This window comes from Bubalus bubalis, chromosome 9 (assembly GCF_019923935.1).
Source record: "Bubalus bubalis isolate 160015118507 breed Murrah chromosome 9, NDDB_SH_1, whole genome shotgun sequence".
NCBI classification, from domain to species: domain Eukaryota; kingdom Metazoa; phylum Chordata; class Mammalia; order Artiodactyla; family Bovidae; genus Bubalus; species Bubalus bubalis.
In genome coordinates, this window is record NC_059165.1 from 97595193 (window position 1) to 97622661 (window position 27469).

At 41.1% G+C, this 27469-nt stretch overlaps 1 protein-coding gene across 1 annotated transcript; it reads left to right on the forward strand.

The window, feature by feature from the left end:
- The first annotated feature begins 767 nt into the window (after positions 1–767).
- On the forward strand, positions 768–22315 carry LOC102406044 (zinc finger protein 557). Its single transcript, XM_025293565.3, has 6 exons — positions 768–1633; positions 14672–14797; positions 15827–15885; positions 17280–17406; positions 21066–21161; positions 22197–22315. Exons 2-6 carry the CDS (start codon positions 14767–14769, stop codon positions 22313–22315), a joined length of 432 nt encoding a protein of 143 aa, XP_025149350.3. The 5' UTR covers positions 768–1633; positions 14672–14766.
- The last annotated feature ends 5154 nt before the right edge of the window (positions 22316–27469 follow it).

The window sequence follows — 27469 nt, forward strand, 5'->3', positions numbered from 1 at the left end:
CCAGGAAAGCCCTTTATCTGCATTATCACCCTCCAACAGAAAACAACCTGCTTTATTATTATTTTACACTTGAGGACAGGAACACATGACTTTAACATAATTTTTATCAGGCCCAGGGCTAGAGAGAGTAAAGTCAGATTTGAATGCATTAAGTGAAATTCCATTCACAAGGCGCCTAAACCGTATTCTTTTCTGCCAAACGAACCTGCATTCAGGGAGCTGAATTTAGGAGAAAAGCAGACTCTCTATATGGGGCTTCCCTTGTAGCTCAGCTGGTAACAAATCTGCCTGCAATGCGGGAGACCTGGGTTCCATCCCTAAGTTGGGAAGATCCCCTGGAGAAGGAACTGCTACCCACTCTAGTATCCTGGTCACAGAGTCTGACACGACTGGGCGACTTTCACTTTAAACTCTCTGTATGGAAGAATTGAGTGGAATTTCTCATAAATAAAGGTTCTCACTGTCTTAAGTCAATCCAGCCTAGGTTGTGTGAAGCCTAAGTTGTGTCAAGGTCTCCCCAGGAACTTCATCTTCCCAGAGTGTCCCTGTTCAACTACTACCAGTCATTCAGGTATCCCATTACCATTTACTTTTCTTCTAGCATTCACTGTCTACAAAAGCCGTCTTACTTATTTGATTTTCCTGTGTGTATGTCGCGTTTGTTTGTGTTTTTTTGTTTTTTGTTTTTGTTTTTGTTTTTTTTACATTCCTGGTATTCAGAATAGTGCATGGTATATAGTAATACTCAATAAACATTAATTCAATGAATGAAAATTATCCTGTAAAAATACACAATTTATTTTTAAAATACTCAACAATTTAGACTTCAGTAGGCTGCGAACCATTCTATAGAATTTACTGAATGCAATCGACCCTGGGATCTGCGGATCCGCAATCGGTCGAATCTGCAGTTGCGGAATCCTCAGAATCAGAGTGGTTGGCGTTTGGTCGAATCTGCAATTGCGGAACCCGCAGTTCCGGAACCGCAGATGCGGAACCCTGCAGATGCGGAACTGGCTGAATCCGGCGGCAGGATGTAAATTACACCGTGTTCCAGGAGGGCCTCGAATATCCCTGGCTTTTGGTATGGGTGGAGTGGTGGTCTTGGAATTAGTCCTCCGCAGATACCCAGTGAAGGCTGAACTTGGATCTTTACTTGACAATAAAAGGAATATTTAGGGTAAACAGGCTTTCCTTACCTCAGTTGGTAAAGAATCTGCCTGCTAGGCAGGAGACCCGGGCTTGATTCCTGGATTGAGAAGTTACCCTGGAGAAGGAAATGGCAATCCATTCCAATATTCTTGCCTGGAGAATCCCATGGAAAGAGGAGCCTGGTAGGCTACAATCTATGGGGTCGAAAGAGTCGGACTCACGACTTAGCGACTAAACCACCACCATTAGGGTAAACGGGGGCCTACTTTTTGGTTTAACAATAATCCAATATAAAGTTCACTGTGTAAACCTGGTCAAAGAGAACAAGGTGTGTCTTCTAATCCTTTAGCCCTTTTACTTGTATCATAGATAAAGTTCGATGACCTTGTGCATTTCTCCAGACAGAAAGCTTTCGGTAACTGAGAAGTACAGCCAGGCCCAAGCCCTTACCTCGCTGACCTGTGGATTTCTGTGTCTTTTGGTGAGTAATGAATAAGAACTTGCAGCACGGGCTCCCCCCTACCCTTCACTTTGTAAGATAATTTCTAACCTGCAGAACATTTTTCTCTTGATGGTGGGCATCCGGGTGCATTTGAGGTTGAGATATCTTGTGAAAAGAAATTGTTCAGGTATTTATGTTGCATAAGCATCCACTGAAAGAAGCGCGCAATGTGAGAGTGGTGAGTTTTCAAGTTTTACTTGGGGCAAAGTGAGGACTATAGCCTAGGAGACCACCTCTCAGATATCTCTAAAGAACTACTCCCAAAAGGTAGGGGGAGGTCAGCGTGATTTTGGTGAAGGGATATACCTGCCATCAAGCAACATTTTGGCAGAGGGTTGCTACTACTCATGAGGAGCAGATGTCTCTGTTAATTATTTTAGTCCTTTTTAGATAAAAGAAAATGCAAGGGGATTTCCCTTCTACTGCAGGGTGTGTGTGTTTGATCACTGGTCAGGGAACTAAGATCCCACATTGGGCTTATAAAATCTTCTCCTAAAGAATATCTAAAGTCCTGTTCTGCCAGTTTTTCCAGGAGCATGGAGCTCCTCGTTCCTGAACTCTGCTCTGAACTCCTTTCAGGGTGTGTTGAAGGTCAGCCACTGCAGTGGCTAGTGACTTCATCCTTACAGAGGCAGATGGTAGGTTTTCATCCACATAGGTTTTGTTCACAGGGTGTCAGAATGGGCAATTTTATTACCTTTTAACCATAAGTTCTCCTGTTAAGGTCAGCTATATGCTCCCAGGTGGCACAGTGGTAAAGAATCCGCCTGCCAAAAGAATGGAGGAGATGCGGGTTCAATCCCTGAGTCAAATAATTCCCCTGGAGAAGGAAATGGCAACCCACTCCAGTATTCTTGCTTGGAAAATCCCATCAGAGGAGCCTGAGGGGCTGCAGACAGTCCAGGGGGGTCTCAAAGAGTCAGACACGACTGAGTGACTGAGCATACACATTGTTCTTTTCAAGAGAGCTCAGCTCACATGATAGCCCCCAACACTCGAAAGTCAAGAGATCCATGAAAAAGTGATGCAGATTTCACTAAGGTTCTACCTGGAATTGGAGTTCAGTTGACTCTATACGGAAGGAGTTTTGACCTAGTGTTGTGTTCATTAAGTATTTGTTATCCCCCAAAGGAGATAAAACATAATAAAAGCAAATTAGGCATCTGCTTTGGCTTTAAATGCAAGGGATTTGGTTATAAAATAGCATTGTCTTACAGAATTTCTTTCTTTTTCTTTTTTTGAGACCATGCAGCTTTTGTGTGGAGGCTTAACCACTGGACCACCAGGAAAGCCCCTCTTATAGAATTTGATGCTTCCTTTACTTAAATAGAATTCACATTATTCAAACAACTCACAAGCTTCTTGTTTTTATTATTTATTACATACATTTTAGTAATTTTTATCATTTAGTCACTAAATTTTAGTGTGATTGGAGGATACTTGCTTTGTTGTGTTAGTTTCTGCCACAGAACAACTTGAATCAGTCATAACTGTATGTATATCCCCTCCCTCTTGGGTCTTCCTCCCACTCCCCTCCCAACCCCACCCCTCTAGGTTATCACAGAGCATGAGGCTGGGTTTCCTGCATTTTTTTTTGTTTTAAAACTTTTTATTATTTTATTACTTCTTTTCGGCTGCACTGGGTGGGTCTTCTTTGCTGCAAGTCGGCTACTCTCTAGTTGTGGTCCATGGGCTTCTTTTTTTTTTTTTTTAATTTTTAAAGTGTTTTTAATTGAATTTTTATAATATTGCTTCTGTTGTATGTTTTTTTTAATTTAATTTCATTTTTAAACTTTACATAACTGTATTAGTTTTGCCAAATATCAAAATGAATCCACCACAGGTATACATGTGTTCCCCATCCTGAACCCTCCTCCCTCCTCCCTCCCCATTCCATCCCTCTGGGTCATCCCAGTGCACCAGCCCCAAGCATCCAGTATCGTGCATCGAACCTGGACTGGCAACTCGTTTCATACATGATATTTTACATGTTTCAATGCCATTCTCCCAAATCTTCCCACCCTCTCCCTCTCCCACAGAGTCCATAAGACTGTTCTATACATCAGTGTCTCTTTTGCTGTCTCGTACACAGGGTTATTGTTACCATCTTTCTAAATTCCATATATATGCGTTAGTATACAGTATCGGTGTTTTTCTTTCTGGCTTACTTGACTCTGTATAATAGGCTCCAGTTTCATCCACCTCATTAGAACTGATTCAAATGTATTCTTTTTAATGGCTGAGTAATACTCCATTGTGTATATGTACCACAGCTTTCTTATCCATTCATCTGCTGATGGACATCTAGGTTGCTTCCATGTCCTGGCTATTATAAACAGTGCTGTGATGAACATTGGGGTACACGTGTCTCTTTCCCTTCTGGTTTCCTCAGTGTGTATGCCCAGCAGTGGGATTGCTGGATCATAAGGCAGGTCTATTTCCAGTTTTTTAAGGAATCTCCACACTGTTCTCCATAGTGGCTGTACTAGTTTGCATTCCCACCAACAGTGGAAGAGGGTTCCCTTTTCTCCACACCCTCTCCAGCATTTATTACTTGTAGACTTTTGGATCGCAGCCATTCTGACTGGTGTGAAATGGTACCTCATAGTGGTTTTGATTTGCATTTCTCTGATAACGAAAGATGTTGAGCATCTTTTCATGTGTTTGTTAGCCATCTGTATGTCTTCTTTGGAGAAATGTCTATTTAGTTCTTTGGCCCATTTTTTGATTGGGTCATTTATTTTTCTGGAGTTGAGCTGTAGGAGTTGCTTGTATATTCTCGAGATTAGTTGTTTGTCAGTTGCTTCATTTGCTATTATTTTCTCCCATTCTGAAGGCTGTCTTTTCACCTTGCTAATAGTTTCCTTTGATGTGCAGAAGCTTTTAAGGTTAATTAGGTCCCATTTGTTTATTTTTGCTTTTATTTCCAATATTCTGGGAGGTGGGTCATAGAGGATCCTGCTGTGATGTATGTCAGAGAGTGTTTTGCCTATGTTCTCCTCTAGGAGCTTTATAGTTTCTGGTCTTACGTTTAGATCTTTAATCAATTTTGAGTTTATTTTTGTGTATGGTGTTAGAAAGTGTTCTAGTTTCATTCTTTCACAAGTGGTTGACCAGATTTCCCAGCACCACTCGTTAAAGAGATTGTCTTTAATCCATTGTATATTCTTGCCTCCTTTGTCAAAGAGAAGGTGTCCATATGTGCGTGGATTTATCTCTGGGCTTTCTATTTTGTTCCATTGATCTATATTTCTGTCTTTGTGCCAGTACCATACTGTCTTGATAACTGTGGCTTTGTAGTAGAGCCTGAAGTCAGGTAGGTTGATTCCTCCAGTTCCATTCTTCTTTCTCAAGATCGCTTTGGCTATTCGAGGTTTTTTGTTTTTCCATACAAATTGTGAAATTATTTGTTCTAGCTCTGTGAAGAATGCTGTTGGTAGCTTGATAGGGATTGCATTGAATCTATAGATTGCTTTGGGTAGTATACTCATTTTCACTACATTGATTCTTCCAATCCATGAACATGGTATATTTCTCCATCTGTTAGTGTCCTCTTTGATTTCTTTCACCAGTGTTTTATAGTTTTCTATATATAGGTCTTTAGTTTCTTTAGGTAGGTATATTCCTAAGTATTTTATTCTTTCCGTTGCAATGGTGAATGGAATTGTTTCCTTAATTTCTCTTTCTGTTTTCTCATTATTAGTGTATAGGAATGCAAGGGATTTCTGTGTGTTGATTTTATATCCTGCAACTTTACTATAGTCATTGATTAGTTCTAGTAATTTTCTGGTGGAGTCTTTAGGGTTTTCTATGTAGAGGATCATGTCATCTGCAAACAGTGAGAGCTTTACTTCTTCTTTTCCAATTTGGATTCCTTTTATTTCTTTTTCTGCTCTGATTGCTGTGGCCAAAACTTCCAAACCTATGTTGAATAGTAATGGTGAAAGTGGGCACCCTTGTCTTGTTCCTGACTTTAGAGGAAATGCTTTCAATTTTTCACCATTGAGGATAATGTTTGCTGTGGGTTTGTCATATATAGCTTTGATTATGTTGAGGTATGTTCCTTCTATTCCTGCTTTCTGGAGAGTTTTTATCATAAATGGATGTTGAATTTTGTCAAAGGCTTTCTCTGCATCTATTGAGATAATCATATGGTTTTTATTTTTCAATTTGTTAATGTGGTGTATTACATTGATTGATTTGCAGATATTGAAGAATCCTTGCATCCCTGGGATAAAGCCCACTTGGTCATGGTGTATGATCTTTTTAATGCGTTGTTGGATTCTGATTGCTAGAATTTTGTTAAGGATTTTTGCATCTATGTTCATCAGTGATATTGGCCTGTAGTTTTCTTTTTTTGTGGGATCTTTGTCAGGTTTTGGTATTAGGGTGATGGTGGCCTCATAGAATGAGTTTGGAAGTTTACCATCCTCTGCAATTTTCTGGAAGAGTTTGAGCAGGATAGGTGTTAGCTCTTCTCTAAATTTTTGGTCCATGGGCTTCTTGTTGCTGTGGCTTCTTTTGTGGAGCATGGGCTCTGGATTCAGTAGTTGTGGCTCATGGGTTTAGTTCCTCTGTGGCATGTGGAATCTTCCTGAACCAGGGATCAAACCTATGTCTGCTGCATTAGCAGACAGATTCTTAACCTCTGAACCACCAGGGAAGTCCCCTGAGTTTTTTGTTTTGTTTTTTGTTTTTTTTTAATTTTTTATTTGGCTGCACCAGGTCTTAGTTGCAGCATGTGGGGATCTAGATCCCTGACCAAGGATCAAACCTGGACCCCCTGCACTGAGAACACAGAGTCTTAGCCACTGGACCATCAGGGAAGCCCCTTACTAAATGAGAGCACGTCAGTGGAGGACTCAATCTAAGGGTTCATTAATCCTCTTGGAAAAAAGTTACTGAAGCCCCAATGCACAATCTAGAAAATAACTAGGATACCAGCAGGCAATGGGCTAAGCCTGGGGTGAGAGGAGGAGGGAGGTGAACATTTTAGCCTGAGGACTCTGCACATGCAAAATCCCTGTAGCAGCTAAAATCCCTGGATTGTACCAAGAAGTGAGCAAGACAGGACATGGCTGAAAAAGAAGCAAGAGGGGAGGAAATCAAATTAGATTGCAGGAGCCCCGGCCACATGACTTGTAGTCTTGAAAGCAAATTCAGGGTTTAATTAAAGACAGGTGGAAAGCCATTATGAGCAGGGGCACAATGATTAGAGACTTGTGTTTAGCAGAGCTAGCTGTGCGGTGAGGATGGAGTACAAAAGGGCAAGCTTGACTGTCAGAGAAAAGACAAAGGATTAGTAGTAGATTTTAGGAATGATCTAATCTGACAGTAATCTAGACTCTTGATGGTTGCAAAGTAGAAAAAACTGATGACTAGGGGAAGAGATGAAGGGTGGAATCCATACTCATTAATTTCTTCACACTCAGAATGCTTTGTAACGTAGCCAGTGATGAGCTAGTGACTGGATATAGATGGTTTTTTAAATATATGTTTATATTTATTTCTATTTATTATTTGGCTGCACTGCATCTTAGCTATGGAATGCAGGATCTTCAGTCTTTGTTGTGGCATATGATATCTTTAGTTGAAGCATGCAAACTCTTAGTTGTGGCTTGTGAGATCTAGTTCCCTCACCAGGGATCAAACCCAGGACCCTGCATTGGGAGCTCAGGGTCTTAGCCACTGTGCCACCAGGGAAGTCCTCGGGTATATGGTTTTAATAAGGCCACTCTCTTGGACATTTGGGCTTCCCAAGTAGCAAAGTGGTAAAGAATCCACCTGTCAAGGCAGAAGATACAGGTGATGAGATTCGATCCCTGGGTCAGGAAGATCCCCTGGAGCAGGAAAGGGCAACCCACTCCAGTATTCTTGCCTGAGAAGTCCATGGACAGAGAAGCCTGGCGGGCTACAGTCCATGGGGTTGCAAAGATTCAGACTCGACTGAGCATGCATGCATACACTCTTGGACATTAGATCTAGTGGAAGAGAAAGAATGTAAATAAGCAAAGAACAAATATATGATTACAAATTGTGCCAGGGGCTACATAGGAAGAATAGAGACAGCTCTTAGACAAAAAGAGATTGTCTTTATATTAAATATGGGCCTCATGATAAAGTTGATTCTGAGAAAATGACATTTACATGGACAGAAAAATAACAAAGGAAAAATTATCCATGTGTCAGGGAACAGGGAAGAGTTTAGTAGTTGGAATTTTCTCTGGAGGGAACACCATTGAAGAAATGATTGGATATGGGTGGAGATAAGGGTGTGTCTTGGATTAGTCTGTCAATTTCTGCTGTGTGGTAGGGTGGAGAACTCTACAAAGGAATGGTTTTAGGTTTCAGGTAATTGCTGCCTTTAGGGGATGGGGTAGAAAGTGTGCCCATATTTTTAAATTTCTTTGGCTGTTGTGGACTGAGGGAGAACAGTCTAGGATTCTGTGTGGTTTTTTTTTAATTTGTTTATTATTTTTTTTAATTTATTTATTTGACTGTTCTGGGTCTTAGCTGTGGCATGTAGGATCTATGGTTGCAGCATGTAGGATCTAGTTCCCTGACCAGGGATTGAACCCTCGACCCCCTGCATTGGGAGCACAGACTCTTAGCTGCGGGACCACTGGGGAAGTCCCTTTATTATTTTTGACTGCACTGGGTCTTTGTTGCTGTGTGTGGGCTTTCTATAGTTGCAGTGTTTGGGCTTCTCATTGAGATGACTTCTCTTGTGGAACACAGGCTCTAGGACACTCAGGCTTCAATAATTGCACCTCCCGGGCTCTAGATCACCGGCTCAATAGTTGTGGCCTATAGGCTTAGTTTGGAGAAGGCAATGGCACCCCACTCCAGTACTCTTGCGTGGAAAATCCCATGGACGGAGGAGCCTTGTAGGCTGCAGTCCATGAGGTCGCTAAGAGTCGGACACGACTGAGCAACTTCACTTTCACTTTTCACTTTCATGCCTTGGAGAAGGAAATGGCAACGCACTCCAGTGTTCTTGCCTGGAGAATCCCAGGGACGGGGGAGCCTAATGGGCTGCCGTCTATGGGGTCGCAAAGAGTTGGACATGACTGAAGTGACTTAGCAGCAGCAGCAGCAGCATAGGCTTAGTTGCTCTGCTCTACAGCAAGAGGAATCTTACCCAGATCAGGGATTGAACCCGTGTCCCCAGTATTGGCAGGTGGATTCTTAACCACTGGACCACCAGGGAAGCCCTCTGTGGGTTTTGTTTTTTCTTCTGTGGGCTTTAATTGAGTTCAGCCCACAGGAAGGGGGAAGGGCTTATCAATTAATCTTTAGTTTCAATTAATTATAGCTGTGGGGTGGGGTAAAGGTATGTGATACCAGTGATACTTTCTATGTGCTGTGAATACCTGGGGCACTAGTACTCCTTGCTGAGAGTGCAGATGTTTGAAGTAAAAACTGTTTTTGGAAGAGATGATAAATTCAGTCTGATAAATTTCATCAGTGGTACCTACAAAAATTTTAGATGGCCACAGTTGAAAAGGCAGCAGGATATATGGGTCCTAAAGATCAAATTTGAGTTCTCTAACTGGAGATTTGCATGTCATGAGCATAGAGATGGAATTTAATTTCAAAGGAATTAAATTAGATGTGGAATGCACAGAATAAGGTGAGAGCTGAGGGCCAGGACTGAGCCTTGAGAACAGTCAACAGTGAGAAAGGAACAGGCCAATGAGTCCAGAGAAATAAGATGCCAACCAGGAGATGTCACAGAGCCTGTGATAGAGGCTGATTTATAGAAGAAAGTAGTGATAGGATTTTTCTGATGGGTCAACTAAGTCATGGAGAAGGAAATGGCAGCCTACTTCAATATTCTTGCTTGGAAACTTCCATGGACAGAGGAACCTGGTGGGCTATACAGTTCATGGGGTTGCAAAGAGTTGGACACAACTGAGCTACTGAGCTTGTACGTCAAAACAGAATGGCATTCACTGGATTGATTCTCTTAAATCCTTGGCAGTCTTGGTAGAGCAGTGTCAATGAAACGATGGTGAGGTAGAAACTAGGTTGGAGTGTAATTAAGGGAAGTGAGGAAATGGGGAAAATGTGAGGATAGACTATTCTTTTTAAAAAATAGTTATTTGGTTGCTCCAGTTCTTAGCTGCAGCATGTGGGATCACATTTCCTAACCAGGGATCGAACCCTGACCACCTGCACTGGGAGCTCAGGTCTTAGCCAGTGGACCCACAGGGAAGTCCCTGGGGATAGACTCTTCTTTCAAACAATTTGATGGAGAAAAGGAAAAGAGATTGAACAGTAACTGGAAGGCTTAGTGGGTTCTAAGCTATGAATTCGTTTCAAGATGGGAGATCTTTTTTCTTTGAACTGATTAAGAAGCTTTATTTAGAAAGAAAAGATACAAGACAATATATATTAGAAATACAAGGTAACCTTTAGAAAATGTACAAAAAGTCACTGAACTTTTTTTTTTTTTGGCCTCACCCAGTGGCATAGGGGATCTTCCCCAACCAGGGATGGAACCCTCACCCACTGCAGTGGGATCACACACTCTTAACCACTGGACCAGGGAAGACCCACAGTCACTTAAGATAACACTCAAACTTTGCAAAAAATTATAAAGGGAAAAGATTAGCCAGGAAAATACCTGTCTCCAAGCCCATGTACTTTCTCATTTTTAAAAAAAATATTCTTTTCCATTATGGTTTTTCATAGAATATTGAATATAGTTCCCTGTGCTGTACAATAGGATCTTGTTGTAAGATGAGAGATCTTTGATTATATTTCAATGATAAATGTATGAGTACAGGACTTCCCTGGTGGTCCAGTGGTTAGGAATCCACCTGCCAATGCAGGGGACATGGGTTCTATCCCTGGTCAGGGAAGATTCCACATGCCTTAGGGCAACTGAGCCTGAGTACACAACTGCTGAGCTGCACTCCCTAGAGCCTGCTCTCTGCAGCAGAAGCCCACCCACCGCAAATAGAGATTAGCACCTGCTCACTGAAACTAGAGATAGCCCATACAGCAGCAAAGACGCATCACAGCCAAAAATAAATAAAAATTTTTTAAGACAGTATGAGTTCAGTGGCGTAGAAGTTGATGGTAATGGAAAAGAAAAAGTAATAAGTAATACAGCAAGCTTTCTGAGAAGGTAGGAAGGGATTAGACCAGTGGTTCTTAACCAGGAAATTTTGCCCCCTAAAGGACATTTGCCAATACCCCTTACACAACTTGAGGGGATACTACTAACATCTTCCTGACCTCAGCTGGTAAAGAATCTGCCTGCAATGCAAGAGACCTTGGTTCGATTCCTGGGTCTGGAAGATCTTCTGGAGAAGGGACAGGCTACCCACTCCAGTATTCTTGGGCTTTCCTGGTAGCTCAGCTGGTAAAGAATCTGCCTGCAATGCTGGAGACATGGGTTTGATACCTGGGTTGGGGAGATGTCCTAGAGAAGGGAACAGCTACCCACTCCACTATTCTGGCCTGGAAAATTCCATGGACTATATAGTCCATGGGGTCGCAAAGAGTCAGACATAATTGAGTGACTTTCTCTTTCACTTTTGGGCTTCCCTGGTGGCTCAGATGGTAAAGAATCAGCCTGCAGGGTTGGGAAGATGTCCTGGAGAAGGAAATGGCATCCCACTCCAGTATTCTTGCCTGAAAATCCCATGGACAAAGGAGCCTGGCAGGCTGCAGTCCATGGGGTCACAAAGAGTCAGAAACATGACTGAGCAACTTCACCTGCTACTGACATCTAATGGGTAGACTCCAGGGATGCTACTAAGCATCCTACAATGCACAGGATAGAACCCTCATAACAATAAAGCCTTTTCTTTCTCAATTGCTTCAGTCATGTCCGACTCTTTGACACCCTATGGACTATAGCCCACCGGGCCCTTCTGTCCGTCGGTTTTCCCAGGCAAGAATACTGGAGTGGGTTGCCATGCCCTCCTACAGGGGATCTTCTTAACCCAGGAATCAAACCTGCATCTCCTGCGTAGGAGATGTTGACTTTAGATAAAAAGGCAGACATATCCTCACCTGCAAAGTGAAAGAAACCATGATGCTGTGGAACTACTTTTGAACTGGTGGTAACAAGATGAAAAATCCTTCTTATCATCATTACAGTTGTTCTGCAAAGTAAGATGTAATATCATTTGTTTATTTACTTTTGATTGCACTGATTCTTCATTGCTGTGCACATTTCTCTAGTTGCAGTGAGCGGGGGCTAGTCTTAGTTGCAGTGCATGAACTTGTCCTTGCGGTGGTTTCTCTTGTTGCAGAGCACAGGCTCTTAGTTCCCCAACCAAGGATCGAACTCACACCCCCTGCATTGAAAGAGGAGAGTCTTACCCACTAGACCACCAGGCTTCAGTAGTTGAGGCTCATGGGCTCTAAAGCACAGTCTCAGTAGTTCTTACCTGGAATCTTCTCCAATCAGGGATGGAACCTGCCAATGTCCCCTGCATTGGCAGGTAGATTCTATCCACTGTGCCACCAGGGACATTCCAAAATCATTTGTTATTGAAGAGACAAAGTTGAGACCATATGAAATTCAAAATCTTGCAGGAATTTTGAAAATTATCTTTAGATAATTAGGAGATTAAATCCCCTGTGGAGCTTTTCCTTTAGTGTTGAGGGCCCATTTAGAGTATGGAACTCAAAATTTTTAGTGATTCTCTTGTATTTTATTGGATGGGAATTACCCAGGCAGAATAGACAAATGATACTATGATTCCTCAGAGAGAAATTTGATGTTTTGGAAAATATATTTTTGAAGTGATGGGCCGTGACATTCCGTACACAGTGCTAAGAAAATGAGGATTATAATAGCAATATGGTGGAAGTATGGATGGCTTGGAAGCTTCTATGAGGCAGGAGAGAAGATGCAGTGCAGCCAAAAAAGAGAACAAGTAGAAGTATACCTACTGTGTTTATAAAGTGGGAGGTCTGACTTTTTGCCTTTGTAGAAAGCAAGAATCTCAGTTCAGTTCAGTTCAGTTCAGTCGCTCAGTCGTGTCCAACTCTTTGCGACCCCATGAATCACAGCACACCAGGCCTCCCTGTCCATCACCAACTCCCGGAGCTCACTCAGACTCACATCCATCGAGTCAGTGATGCCATCCAGCCATCTCATCCTCTGTCGTCCCCTTCTCCTCCTGCCCCCAATCCCTCCCAGCATCAGAGTCTTTTCCAGTGAGTCAACTCTTTGCATGAGGTGGCCAAAGTACTGGAGTTTCAGCTTTAGCATCATTCCTTCCAAAGAAATCCCAGGGCTGATCTCCTTCAGAATGGACTGGTTGGATCTCCTTGCAGTCCAAGGGACTCTCAAGAGTCTTCTCCAACACCACAGTTCAAAAGCATCAATTCTTTGGCGCTCAGCTTTCTTCACAGTCCAACTCTCACATCCATACATGACCACAGGAAAAACCATAGCCTTGACTAGACAGACCTTTGTTGGCAAAGTAATGTCTCTGCTTTTCAATATGCTATCTAGGTTGGTCATAACTTTCCTTCCAAGGAGTAAGCATCTTTTAATTTCATGGCTGCAGTCACCATCTGCAGTGATTTTGGAGCCCAAAAAAATAAAGTCTGACACTGTTTCCACTGTTTCCCCATCTATTTCCCATGAAGTGATGGGACCAGATGCCATGATCTTCGTTTTCTGAATGTTCAGCTTTAAGCCAACTTTTTCACTCTCCACTTTCACCTTCATCAAGAGGCTTTTTAGTTCCTCTTCACTTTCTGCCATAAGGGTAGTGTCATCTGCATATCCGAGGTTATTGATGTTTCTCCCAGCAATCTTGATTCCAGCTTGTGCTTCTTCCAGCCCAGCGTTTCTCATGATGTACTCTGCATATAAGTTAAATAAGCAGGGTGACAATATACAGTCTTGACGTACTCCTTTTCCTGTTTGGAACCAGTCTGTTGTTCCATGTCCAGTTCTAACTGTTGCTTCCTGACCTGCATACAAATTTCTCAAGAGGCATCTCAGGTGGTCTGGTATTCCCATCTCTTTCAGAATTTTCCACAGTTTATTGTAATCCACACAGAATAAGAATCTCAGGTAACAATAAATTCAAGGTATGTGATTGAGATATGAAGCCATGGATTAGATGTTCACTAGTTTATGCCCACAAACATGGAATCATCTTGAATTAGAGCAGGGATAAGAGTTAATGTTTTATTCCTCTTTTTAAAAAAAAAAATTTTAGCCATGCCATGTAGCATGTGGGATCTTAGTTCTCTGACCAGGGTTCGAACTCATACCCCTGCATTGGAAGTGCAGAATCTTAACCACTGGACCACCAGAAACGTCCAGGGATAGAGTTAAAATGAAGAATGGGAGTTAGGTGCCAGTGACTTTAATGAGTCAAGTCTATGCTTGGTGCTAATTCAGGGGAGAAGACAGTAAAGTGCCTCAGAGGAGATGGATTTTTTTTTTTTTGATATGGGATTTTTGATAAGTGATGGGTAATGTGGTTTGGTAATGATAATGTAAAGGATGGGCTTCTCAGGTGGCTCAGTAGTAAAGAATCCTGCCAAGCAGGAGATGCTGGTTCAATTCCTAGGTCAGGAAGATCCCCTGGAGAAGGAAATGGCAACCCACTCCAGTGTTCTTGCCTGGGGAATCCCAGGGATGAAGGAGCCTGGTAGGCTGCTGTCTCTGGGATCGCACAGAGTCGGACACGACTGAAGCAACTTAACAGTAGCAGCAGCCAGTATTCTTGCCTAGAAATCCCTTGGACAGGAGAAGCCTGGCGGGCAACAGTCCATGGAGTCGCGAAGAGTGGGACACAATTTAGTGACTAAACAACAATGTGAAGGATGTATGTTAGGGATGGGAGAGACCAAGAGCAGCCTTCGTATTGCTTTGAGGGGATGCATGGCGTGCAGAACAAAGACCCAGGATCAAAGAGGGCTTGAGTCTGACAGGAGCACACACAGAATGCACAATGATCAAATTGTCCTGAGCAAAGGAGAAACAGAAAGCTTGTGAATTCTTTTGTTAATATTTTTTTATTCCAGAGCCCTGTCTGGAGTGGATCACAGAAGCAATAAGAGGAGCTTCCAGATTCTCCTGGTTGCTATCTGAGCATACTTACGACTCACAGACTTACAAAATGGCAGCCCCACATCTGTCCACTATATTTGGTAAGTCCCTAGGGTAGAGTCACTTCACCAGGATTGGGTGGGCTCAGCACCTTAGAGCGGGCTCAAAATAAAGGAGTTGAGGAGTCACAGGGGACTGGAAGAAGGGCTACAATGAAAGGAGGCGGGTATGGAGCTCTTTGAACCCTTGGAGCCCCAGAATTGTTCATGTCAGATTTGGTGCCCTTTGGGATTTTAGAGGAAGGACATATATGCCTGGTGGGGAGAGGGAAGAAAATTTAAGGGTGGTACTTCTTTATTTCATCAATTTGTTTTATAAAGCTGGGAAAGATAACAACTCAACCTTTGTGAATTTCAGTTTCCTTGTTAAGAAAACTGAGACGATAAACCCATTTCTCATGGGTATCAAAGCACCCTATTCTCTTTTTTTAATCAAAGTGTAGTCGATTTACAGTGTTGTATTAGTGTATACCAAAGTGATTCAGTGATACATGATTTCTTTTTCATATGCTTTTTCATTATGCTGTGCTTTAAAGTAGGACCTTGTTTGTTGTTCATTTACTTTATATATAGTGGTTTGTATCTTTTAATCCTAGACTCCTAATTTATCCCTCCCCAACCCCCTTTCCCCTTTGGTAACCATAAGTTTGTTTTCTATATCTATGAGTCTGCTTTTGTTTCATAAATAAGTTTGTATCATATTAGATTCCACATGTAAATGACATCATATGATATTTGTCTTTTTGTTTCTGACTTACTTTACTTAATATGATCTCTAGGCTCATCCATGTTGCTGCAAATGGCATTATTTCATTCCTTTTCATGGCTGAGTAGTATTCCATTGTAGATACTACCACATCTTTATCCATTCGTCTGTCAAGGGACAGTTAGGTTGCTTCCATGTCCTGGCTGTTGTGAGTAGAAAGCATCTATTTTCTGACTCTGGTGGAGCTAGTGTGTGTGTGTGTGTGACTCAAGTGATGTCAGACAACTTCTACGCTTGAAAACATTGCAATAATATATATGCCTACATGCTCATGTCATCCTCTCCTCTCATTCTGCCTGTTCTAGACCCTTCCTGTGCCCATGAAAGGATCACAGAGATGGGAAACTTCCGCTCTTGGTTACAGGTGAGTCAAGAATTATTTTCTTTCTCCTAAAATGCATTTCTGTCCCTTGGGGCGAATGCATCTCCTTCAGTACTCTGGAGCCTCACAACTCAAACTGCATTTTGGAACTTCTGATAGTGGTTCAAGGACTTCTAAAAAAAATTATTCTACCCCACTACTTAACAGTTTGTTTGTTTTTTTTCAGGCATCTCTTCTGCTTAGTGCTGTTAGTAAAAGAAGCAAAAACTAAAAGAAAATAAAAATAAGAAAAAAAACAGAAAAAGAAAAAGTTAGAAAATTTTTCAATAAAAAGAAAAATATAATAGTGTCTTAGTCTCAAAAATGATGCTTTGAAATGTGGCACTGGAAAAGATTCTTGAGAGTCCCTTGGACTGCAAGAAGATCAAACCAGTCAATCCTAAAGGAAATCAATCCTGAACTTTCATTGAAAGTGAAAGTCACTCAGTCGTGTCTGACTCTTTGCAACCCCATGGACTGTACAGTCTATGGAGTTCTCCAGGCCAGAATACTAGAGTGGGTAGCCTTTCCCTTCTCCAGGGGATCTTCCCAACCCAGGGATTGAACTCAGGTCTCCTGCATTGCAGGTGGATTCTTTACCAGCTGAGCCACAAGGGAAGCCCCATTTATTGAAGGAACTGATGCTAAAACTGAAGCTCCAATACTTTGGCTACCTGATACAAAGAACCAACTCATTGGAAAAGATTCTAATGCTGGGAAAGATTGAAGGCAGAAGGAGAAGAGGGCGACAGAGGATGAGATGGTTAGATAGCATCATCGACTCAGTGGACATGAACTTGAGAAAACTCCAGGAGATAGTGAAGGACAGGGAAGCCTGGTGCTACAGCGCATGGGGTTGCAAAGAGTTGGACACAGCTTAGCAACTGAACAACAACAGCATCAAAAATAGTAATAATTTTGAAAAATACTTTTTTTCATTTAGGAAGTATTTCTTTCATTCTTGCAATGTGTTCAGGTCTCTATTTGACACTGAAGATAGAAAAGAATGATTGTGGAAGTTCTCAGGCTAGGAGTAGAGAGATACATTTCATCATAAATTCTTGAGATTCCTTAAGGAGTGAGCATGAATAGAGAAGCAAAGATTCTGAGAACTGAGTTTTGTTTTGTTTTGTTTTAGCCATGCTGTGCCACATGTGGGACCTTAGTTCCCCAACTAGGTATTGAACCCATGACCCCTGAATTGGGAGTGGGAATTCTTAAACATTAGACCGCCAAGGAAGTCCTTGAATCCTGGATTAAATTAAGAGTCCTCAGAATCTAGACTTATGAAAGTAAAGTAAAGACCATGAAGTAAACAGGTCTTTCATCTCCAGTGCTGTTACCCAGAACACTGTGGGATTGGTGACTGGTTGACATGAGATGTGTTGTTATTTTAGAACTCAATCACCTTTGAGGATGTGGCCATAAACTTTACCCAGAAGGAGTGGGCATTGCTGAATTCATCTCAGAGAATGCTATACAAAGATGTGATGCTGGAGAACTATAGAAACTTGGCTTCACTGGGTAAGGCTGACACAATCCCTTGATTTATTTTATTGAGTTTGAGCATGGATTTCTTGGGTGATTAAGACTTGTGATACAGATACAGGCTTTTTAAAAATTAATTCATTCATGTATTTATGGCTGTGCTGGGTCTTCGCTGTGCATGGGCTTTCCTCTAGTTGGGGCAAGCAGGGGCTACTCTTCATTCCCCTAGAGTTCTAGGTGCAAGGGCTCAGTACTTATGGCACTTGGGCTTAGCTGTTCCAAGGTATATGGGATCTTCCTGAACCAGTGTTGAACCTGTGTTCCCTGCATTGGCAGGTGGATTCCCAACCACTAGACCACCAGGGAAGTCCCTGTAGGTTTTTATTTTTAAGAAAAATAGCCATATTGAGGTATAATTCATATACTATAATTCATTCATTTAAAGTGTACAAAATTAAGCTTTTTAAAGTATTTTTTTTTTTTTAGAGTTGTGCAACAATCACCACTGTCTAATTCCAGAACATTTTCATTAACCTGCCTACAGGGCATTTCATTCCTTTCTGCCTTCAGTCCCTGACAACTCACCTACTTTCGTTGTCTATAGATTTCCCTATTCAGCATTTCATATTAGTAGAATCATACCATGTGTTGTCTTTTGTGACTTACTTTTTTTCACTTAGCATAATGTTCTCAGGGTTCATCCATGTTGTAGTATATGTCAGTACTTGTAGCCTATTCATTGCTGAATAATATTCTCTTGCATAGATTTACCATATTTTGTTTATCCATCAGTTGATGGACATTTGGATTTTTAACACTTGTTATTACAAATTATGGGCTTCCCAGGTGGCTCAGTGGTAAAGAATCCTCCTGTTAGTGCAGGAGATGCAAGAGACATGGGTTCAATCCCTGAGTCCAGAAGATCCTCTGGAGAAGGAAAAGCAAACCACTCCAGTATTCTTATCTGAAGAATTCCATGGACAGACGAGCCTGATGGGCTACAGTCTCAGTCAGACACGACTTAACAACAAAACAACAACCACATTACAAATAATGCTGTTACAAACATTCATAGACAGGTTTTTGTATGGACAGATGTTGTCGTTTATCTTGGGTATATGCCCAAGAGTAAAATTGCTGGGTTACTTGATAACTTCATACTTTACATTTTTAGACACTGCCAAACTGTTTTCCAAACTGGCTTTGTCATTTTACATTCCCTGCAGTAATATATGTTGATTCCAAATCCTCCGTATTTTCTTACCAACACTTACAGTCGTTGTGAAATGGAATTTCATTGTGCTGTAGATTTGTATTTCCCCAATGATTAAAATGTTGAGCCCACATCCTCTGCATTGGAAGGTGGATTCTTAACCACTGGACCACCAGGGAAATCCCAACTTTCCTAATGCTTTGCTTGATCTCCTAACACTAGGTTATAGTGAAGAAAAATACAGCATTTGTTGCAGGGTGCCAAACAAGAGAGTGGGAGAAAAGCCTCAGATCCACTCCAAATTGGTCTTTGGACTAGGTTTTTTTTTTTAAGAGAAATAAAAAAAGAGAATGGGATTAATTAATCATTATCTTGTGACATTTCTCTGACTCTTCTTAATCATAGTTTTGGGAGTCAGGATGTCTCTGGTTTAAGATTCTGTGGCCAGGTGGTCCATGACTTCAGGATCAGTTAGCTCATCTTGCTCTGGAGGAAAAAAACCTGAGTTTGTACACTAATGATGATATCCGTAATAGCAGTTATAGTACATTAATGATGCTACTAAAAACAGCGATTTTAGTCATCTGACTGATTACTGTTCAGTTAGCATAGGATTGAGGTCAGAGGGGATAAAAGAACAGGAATAAAGTTTTGGATAGCATGATTAATCATAAACTTGGTAAAGGAACTCAGTTTTAGGGAAATTTGGTTTCATTGCTGGCTTTTATTGTTTTCTTGTTGGTGCTTATTTGTTTAGTGACTTTACTAGATGAATTCCACAGATTCTGTATTCCCTGCAGTGTGCAGCCACAGTTTTCTCATAGTTTTCTTTTTTTTTTTTTAAGTACTTAATTTTTAAAAGCCTGGCTTTTGGGAAGGCACTAGCTGGTCATTATAATTTAGTTGTCCACCAATGATTGGTAAAAAGATTTTCTTAAGTGCCTTGCCTGTATCTTTTTTTTTTTTTCATTTGTTTTGTTTTTAAAAGATGTATTAATTTATTGGCTATGGTGGGTCTTTGTTGCTATATGTGGGCTTTCTCTAGTTGTGGTGAGTGGGGCCAATTTTTGTTGTAGTGGATTTCTCAGTATGGTGGCTTCTGTTGTAGAGCACAGGCTCTTGAGTGTTCCAGTTTTGGTAGTTGGAGCATGTGGACTCAGTAGATGCTTGCAGCTCGCTGGCTCAGAGCCCTCAGGCTTAGTTATTCTGTGACATGTGGTATCTTCCCAAACCAGGGATTGAACCAGTGTCCCCTGCATTGCAAGGTGGATTCTTAACCACTGGACCACCAGGGAAGTCCCTTCCCTTTATCTGTTCCACGTCTTGCCAAGGGGACCTATGGGAAAAGTCACAGCTTTAAGCTTCAGGCAACTTATAAGACAGGCTTAGCTTTCTCTTCCTGCTTAGACTTGGAGAGGGTCTTAAAGTCCACCAAAGGACTTGGGACTTAATCTTTCCTAGATATTTCCTGAGCATGTGCATAGCCTTGCTGATGCACACAGCCTTTTAGATCGTCAGGAATTTGTTGGGAGCTTTTCAAAGTTCCCTGTGACTGTCTAGTTCTTACTCTTCTTTAAAACTCCCAGTCCATCTTCTATTCTCCCCAGGTGAAATCAGAGCCTTAAGCATCTGGGAATGTTACTGCTGCTGCTGCTAAGTCACTTGAGTCGTGTCCACCTCTGTGCGACCTCATAGACGGCAGCCCACCAGGCTTCCCTGTTACTAGCAGGTTGCAAATATTTGAATAATGCCTTGAGGTTAAGGACTTTTTTTTTAGTCTGTTCATCTAGGCTCTGAGTAAATCAAATAGCCACACAACCCTAAGTATAGAGATTTTCTAAGGAGCTGCAAGTTTAGAAAACAAAAATATTGACTCTGTTCTATGGTTCTTTTAACAGAACTCCCAAAGAGGTCAGACCACCTCTCTGTTGATTGCAGAGCTTCTGGCATTGGCTGCTATGCCACTGAGCTAGGGAGAGTGAAGGAATTAAATAATTCTTTTTTAAGTTTTATTTATTTATTTGGCTGCATTGGGTCTTAGTTGCAGCACGAGGGATCTTTTGTTGCATCTCACAGACTCTGTAGTTGCAGTGTACAGGCTTAGATACTCTGCAACATGTGGAATCTTAGTTCCCTGACTAGGGATCAAACTGCATATCCTATATTGCAAGGTGAATTCTTAACCACTGGACCCTCAGGGAAGTCTCCGGTGGGGCTTCTTAAAAGAGCCTTAAAATGTCACATATCCTGTTCTCTTACCAAGGTTCAATGATTTCTCTAGACAGTTTTCCATTTGTGGAAAGTTGATCTCCCAAATGCTTTACTTTTGCTTTCTCTGTTAGAAGTTTGTCATCATTTTGCTCTCTGTAATGTCACAATAGTCAATCTTCAGAACCTCAAAGACCAAGTTCTTGCCACAGTTTGATGATAGTTTTTGTTATACACTGCATGGCCATCTCATATGTATCATCCCCAATTATAGGACATCAACTCTGCAAACCTCCTCTCATCACCCATCTGGAGCAGGAAGATGAAATGAAGATAGTAGAGCGAAGAATTCACCAAGATACCTGTTCATGTGAGCACAAGACATATATGAATGTCTTGCCTACAAGAACTGTTTGGGGTGAAGGAAAAGGTGCATTATGAAATGTCAATCAGGAGACTTTACGAAATAACCCCTTTTGTTTAAGGAGAAAGCAGAGACCCTTTGGTGTGAGCTTCCTTATATAGTTTCAGTTCATTTCAGTCGCTCAGTCATGTCCGACTCTTCGCGACCCCATGAACTGCAGCACACCAGGGCTCCCTGTCCATCACCAACTCCTGGAGTTCACCCAAACTCATGTCCATCGAGTTGGTGATGCCATCCAGCCATCTCATCCTCTGTCATCCCCTTCTCCTCCTGCCCCCAATCCCTCCCAGCATCCAAGTCTTTTCCAATGAGTCAACTCTTCGCATGAGGTGGCCACAGTATTGGAGTTTCAGCTTTAGCATCAGTCTGTAGTTTCAGCTTTCCCTAATCTTTCACTTTTTGCCTTTCATTTCATACTTTCCTGTGCTCTGAAAGATCTGTCTTGATTTTTAATATTTACATTTCGAATCATTGTCTGATTCTTCCCATTTTGCATAGGTAATAATGGCTTGTCAACAACATGACTTTCAATCAAGACAGAATGATTCGTTAGTAAATTATGTGAAATCCTAAACCATGTAAATGTCATTGGTTTCACTGTAAATAGATTTTTCTTTCATATTGTCTTCCTAAGTCTAGGATCAATATTTGAAGAGAAATCCACATGGGGCTTACTATTTTGGTCGTCATCCCACAATTTTATTTAATTATTTTTTATTGGTGTAATAGTTAATTTACAGTGCTGTGTTAGTTTCTGCTGTACAGCAAAGTCAGTCATAGATATATCCACTCGTAGATTCTATTTGCATATAAATCATCAGAGAGTATTGAATAGAGTTCTCTGTTCTATACATTCCACCATTTTATATAGAAACATGAGGTTACGTTTCCCATTTGTTTCAGATTGGGATTGGGCATTATCTGTTTTTGTCAATATATGGTCACCATGTCTTTTCCAAAACTCTTCCCTACTTTGTTCAGATGAGATGATTCTCCTTAAAACCAAACGACCACAGCAAGAACAAGGTATTTTGGAGAAATATACACTCAATGGCAAGAAGGTAAGATTCACATGGAATAATTTCTTGTCCTCACCTTAGAAGTCCAGAATTCTATAAGATAGAAAAGAACTAGAGCAGGGTTCTCCAATCCCTGGGCCACGGACTGCTACCAGTCTGCACAGCAGGAGGTAAGTGATGGGTGACCCCATTGCTCACATTGCCACCTGAACTCTGCCCCCTGTCAGATTAGTGGCAGCATAATAAATATAATGCACTTGAATCATCCCAAAACCATCCCCACCCCCATCCATGGAAAAATTGTCTTTCATGAAAACCAGTCTCTGGTGCCAAAAAGGTTGGGGACTGCTAGATTATAGGGTAATCCAAGTGATATCACACTTATTTCACCAACAGAAAGCAGAAGCTACTGTTAAGTTTTCATTTGAAGGAAACTCATAACTTAGCTCCAAAAATGGTTTCAGAGAATCACTAATGTAAATATTTGCATAATGTAATTAGATATTAAATGTGTAAGATATCATTCACCCTAAGGCAATTTTATCTTAAATCTGTTGAAGAAACTTTAGTGGGATCTATCTGGTATAGCAATCTGCTTATTCAAGCTAATAAATTCAGTCAGAAACTGCATATTCACTGAGAAAATATGAAACTCTCATGCTAATAAAGTGCTTGTTAGACATGTCAGAATTTATGCTGGGGGAGAGTCTCAGTCATGAACATGATAAATCTCATGATTATAATTCGTATTTTAATCATTAGGAACAAACTCTTGGAGGCAATACCATTCAGTGCAGAGAAATTGTTGAAACCTTGAGTGTGAAATCTAGCATTATTCATAATAAGAGAATTTACCCAGGCAAGAAACTCCATCGATACCCTGACTCTGCAGAAGCCCTTGGTGAATCTTCACATCTTAAGTCACATGAGAGAATTCTTCCTCAGAAAAAATCATACAACTGTGAAACAGATGAAAATTCCTTCATCAGGAGCTCTAACTTAGCCAGCCACAAGAGACAACATACAGGAGAGGGACCCTATGAATGCAGTGACTGTGGGAAAGTCTTAAATTCAATCTCACATCTTAAGAAGCATGAGAAAACTCATATTAGAGAGAAACCTTTTGAGTGTAGTCAGTGTGGTAAAGTATTACAGAGCCATGGGTCCATTAAGTTGCACATGAGAACCCACACTGGAGAAAAACCATTCAGGTGTTATCAGTGCGGGAAATCCTTCAGCTCAAGCTCTTACCTTGCGCGTCACAAGAGAATTCATACTGGAGAGAAGCCCTATGAATGCCATGACTGTGGAAAAACCTTCCGAGATAGCTCACTTCTCAGACAGCATGCAAGGACTCATTCAGGAGAAAAACCCTACAAATGTAATCAATGCAACAAAACCTTCAGTAGAAACGATAGGCTTACCACACACCAGATAACACATACTGGAGAGAAACCCTATAAGTGCAATGATTGTGGAAGAACCTTTAGTGTTCTCCTATACTTTAAACAACATAAGAGAATGCACACTGGAGAGATAGTCACTGAATGTAGCCTCTGTGGTAAAGGCCTAAAGAGTGAGGCATCTCTAAAGACACACATGAGGATACATACTGGAGAGAAACCTTACAAGTGTAATCAATGTGGGAAAGCTTTTAGGCTGAGCTCCAACCTTACCACACACAAGAAAATTCATACAGGAGAGAAACCCTGTAAGTGCAATGACTGTGGGAAAGCCTTCAGGGATCGCTCATGCCTTAAAGAACATGTGAGAATTCACACTGGAGAAAAACCCTTTACATGTAATCAGTGTGGAAGAGCCTTCAGAGTGAAATCTTTCCTCGTGTTACATAAGAAAATTCACATGAAAATGAAGTATGAATGTAAGGAATGTGGGAAAACCTTCCGTGGTCTCTTATCTCATGGGAGGCATATGAAAATCCATACCAGAGGCAAGAAACCTTTTAAGTGCAGTGAATGTGGAAAAGCTTTTAGCAGGCATGTTTCCCTTACAGTACACATAAGAACTCACACAGGGGAGAAACCCTATGAGTGTAATCAATGTGGAAAATCCTTCAGTGTAAAGTGTAATCTCACTGTGCACAAAAGAATACATACTGGAGAAAAACTCTATAATTGCAAGATCTGTGGGCTCAGTTTCACTAAACCCTTACCCTTTCAGTGTCACGAGAGAACTCATGCTCAATAAGTCCCTTTTGATGACATCCATGTAAAGTAGCTTTCAGGGAACTCTCAATCTTTAAGACATACAACAAAATGCTAAGTGGAAAGAACTGGTTTTGAATAATGTGAGAAAGCCTCTGAATAATGCGTATATGGGAGAAGCCTAAGTTATGCAATGATTGTGAGAATTTTTTTATTCATTCATTATCCCTTAGAGAATATGTAGTAATGCTGAAAGATAATGTTTTAATATCTTCAAGACTTGTTACTTGAGAAAAATAAAAACCTAATGTTTTAAGCCACCATGTTTTCTGTGTATTTGTTCTTTTGTTTCCCGTGTGTGTGTGTGTGTGTGTGTGTGTGTGTGTGTGTGTGTGTGTGTGTGTGTGGTGGTGATGGTAGTGGTGGTGGTGATGTGTGCTAGGTTACTTCAGTCATGTCCAACTCTTTGCAACCCTATGGACTCTGTGGTGGTGGTAGGGAGTTGTTGTTGTTGTTGTTGTTTTTCTCCCAGTTGCTGTAATAACTAACCAATATAGTCCACAGATGGTCAGTTTTTAAAAATAACTTTTACATATGGTAACAAAATTAAAAAACTATTTAGTATGGGGATATAGGTTTGATAGATATTTGTGTGCATGCTTAGTCACTTAGTCATGTCCAGCTCTTTGCAAACCCATGGACTGTAGTCCACCAGATTCCTCTGTCCATGATATTCTCCAGGCAAGAATACTAGAATAGTAGCCATTCTTTTCTCTAGGGGATCTTCCCAACCCAGGGATCGAACCTAGGTCTCCAGGATTGCAGGTGGATTCTTTACCTGCAATCACTATTAAGAGGAAGCCCCTTAATAGATGTTTGCCTATTAGATAAAGCTCTTAAGTTGTGCTTACAAATCACCTGTGTACCTCTACATTTCTTGTCTCCTATCACGTCCTGCACAAGGTCTGTAGTGAGTCTTCCCATGAAGACTGCAGATGGTTCAATTCTCTTTGGAATTATGAACTTTTCCAACACATTTTGTTTATACATTTAACATATATGAGAATGAACAAATGCACGAATCTTTACAAGGTAAAATACCTCTGGGACAGGGAGGCCTGGCATCCTGGTGTGCTGCAGTCCATGGCGTCACAGAGAGTCAGACACAACTTAGTGACTGAACAACAGCAGAATACCTCAGTATTAACTATTGCAAGCTCTGATCAAGATAATAGAATATTATGGGCACTACTAATAACTCTGATTCCTGCCATCAGAATGTAGGTACTCTATGGAATCATGCATTTTTAATTTTTTTTTAAAATTGAAGTACAGTTGATTTACAGTGTTGTTTTGGGTGTTCAGCAAAGTGACTCAGTAATACATATATATGTATGTTGTTGTTCAGTCGCTAAGTCACATCTGACTCTGCGTGTCTGACTGTAGCCCACCAGGCTCCTCTGTCCACGGGCTTTCCCAAGCAAGAATACTGGAGTGGGTTGGCATTTCCTTCTCCAGGGGATCTTCCTGATCAAGGGATCGAACCCGAGTCTCCTGCATTGGCAAGTGGATTCTTTACTACTGAGCCACCAAGGAAGCCCATACATACATACATATATATATACACACATATTCTTTTTCATATTCCTTTCCATTATGGTGTATTAAGTTCAATTCAGTCGCTCAGTCGTATCTGACTCTTTGCCAGGCCTCCCTATCCATTACCAACTCCCGGAGTCCACCCAAACCCATGTCCATTGAATCAGTGATGCCATACAACCATCTCATCCTCTGTCATCCCCTTCTCCTCCTGCCTTCAGTCTTTCCCAGTCAGGGTCTTTTCCAATGAATTATTACAGGACATTGAATATAGTTCCCTGTACTATACAGTAGGACCTTCTTGTTTATATATATAGTAGTTTGTATCTGCTAACCCCAGTATACTAATTTATTCCTTCCTCACCCCCTTTTCCCATTCAGTAGCCATGAGTTTGTTTTCTATGTCTGACTCTGTTTATGTTTTCTAAGTAAGTTCATTTGTGTCTTTTTTTTTTTTTTTTTGACTGCACTGTGCAGCTTGCAGGATCTTAGTTCCTTGGCCAGGGATCAAAACCAGGCCCTAAAAAAAGAACAAGAAACCAGGCCCTGGCAGTGAAGCACAGAGTCCTAACCACTGGACGCCCAGGGAATACCCTAGAAACATGTATTTTAAAAACAAATTTGTTGAGCTATAATTCACATACCAAAAAGTTCACCCATTCAAAGTATACAATTCATTGACTTGAAGTTACGTGTACTCTTGTGCCTGATATCACATGTTGTCATTTGTGCCTGGCTTCTGCTCAGCATTACATTTTTGAGATACATTTTTGCTGTTGTATCTAGCCAGAGTTTATTTTCATTGTTCTATAGTTTTCCATAGAATGAATTTGTACACTATATTGTTCAACTGTTTTGGACATTTTATCTGTTTATAGTGGGATATTTTACAAATAGTTCTGCAATGTACATTCTTACACATGTCTTTTGATTCACAACTACATATTTTTGTTGGGTATGTATTAAGGATTAGGTATGGCAAGGAGTCAGACACAACGAGTGACTGAACTAAACTGAACTGATGGTAATATTTATTTCACAACTACTATGCAGTTTTCCAAAATAATTGCACAAAATTTCATTCCTGCTCTCTTGCCAATATTTCACATTGTCTCTTTTATTTGGATCATTTTGATGAGTATGTAGGGCCATATTTTGGTTTTTCTCAGTTTTAAAAACTTCTATATTGAACTACTTTTACACTAGAGAAGGACTTCCCAGATGGTGCAATGGTAAAGAATCCACCTGCCAATGCAGGAGATGCTAGAGACTTGGGTTCAACCCCTGGGTCAGGAAGATCCCCTGGAGAAGGAAATGGCAACCCACTCCAGTATTCTTGCCTGGAGAATCCTGTGGACAGAGGAGCCTGGTGGGCTGCCGTCTGTGGGGTCGCACAGAGTCGGACCTGACTGAAGCGACTTAGCAGCAGCAGCCAGTATTTTTGTCTGAAGAATTCCATGGACAGAGGAGC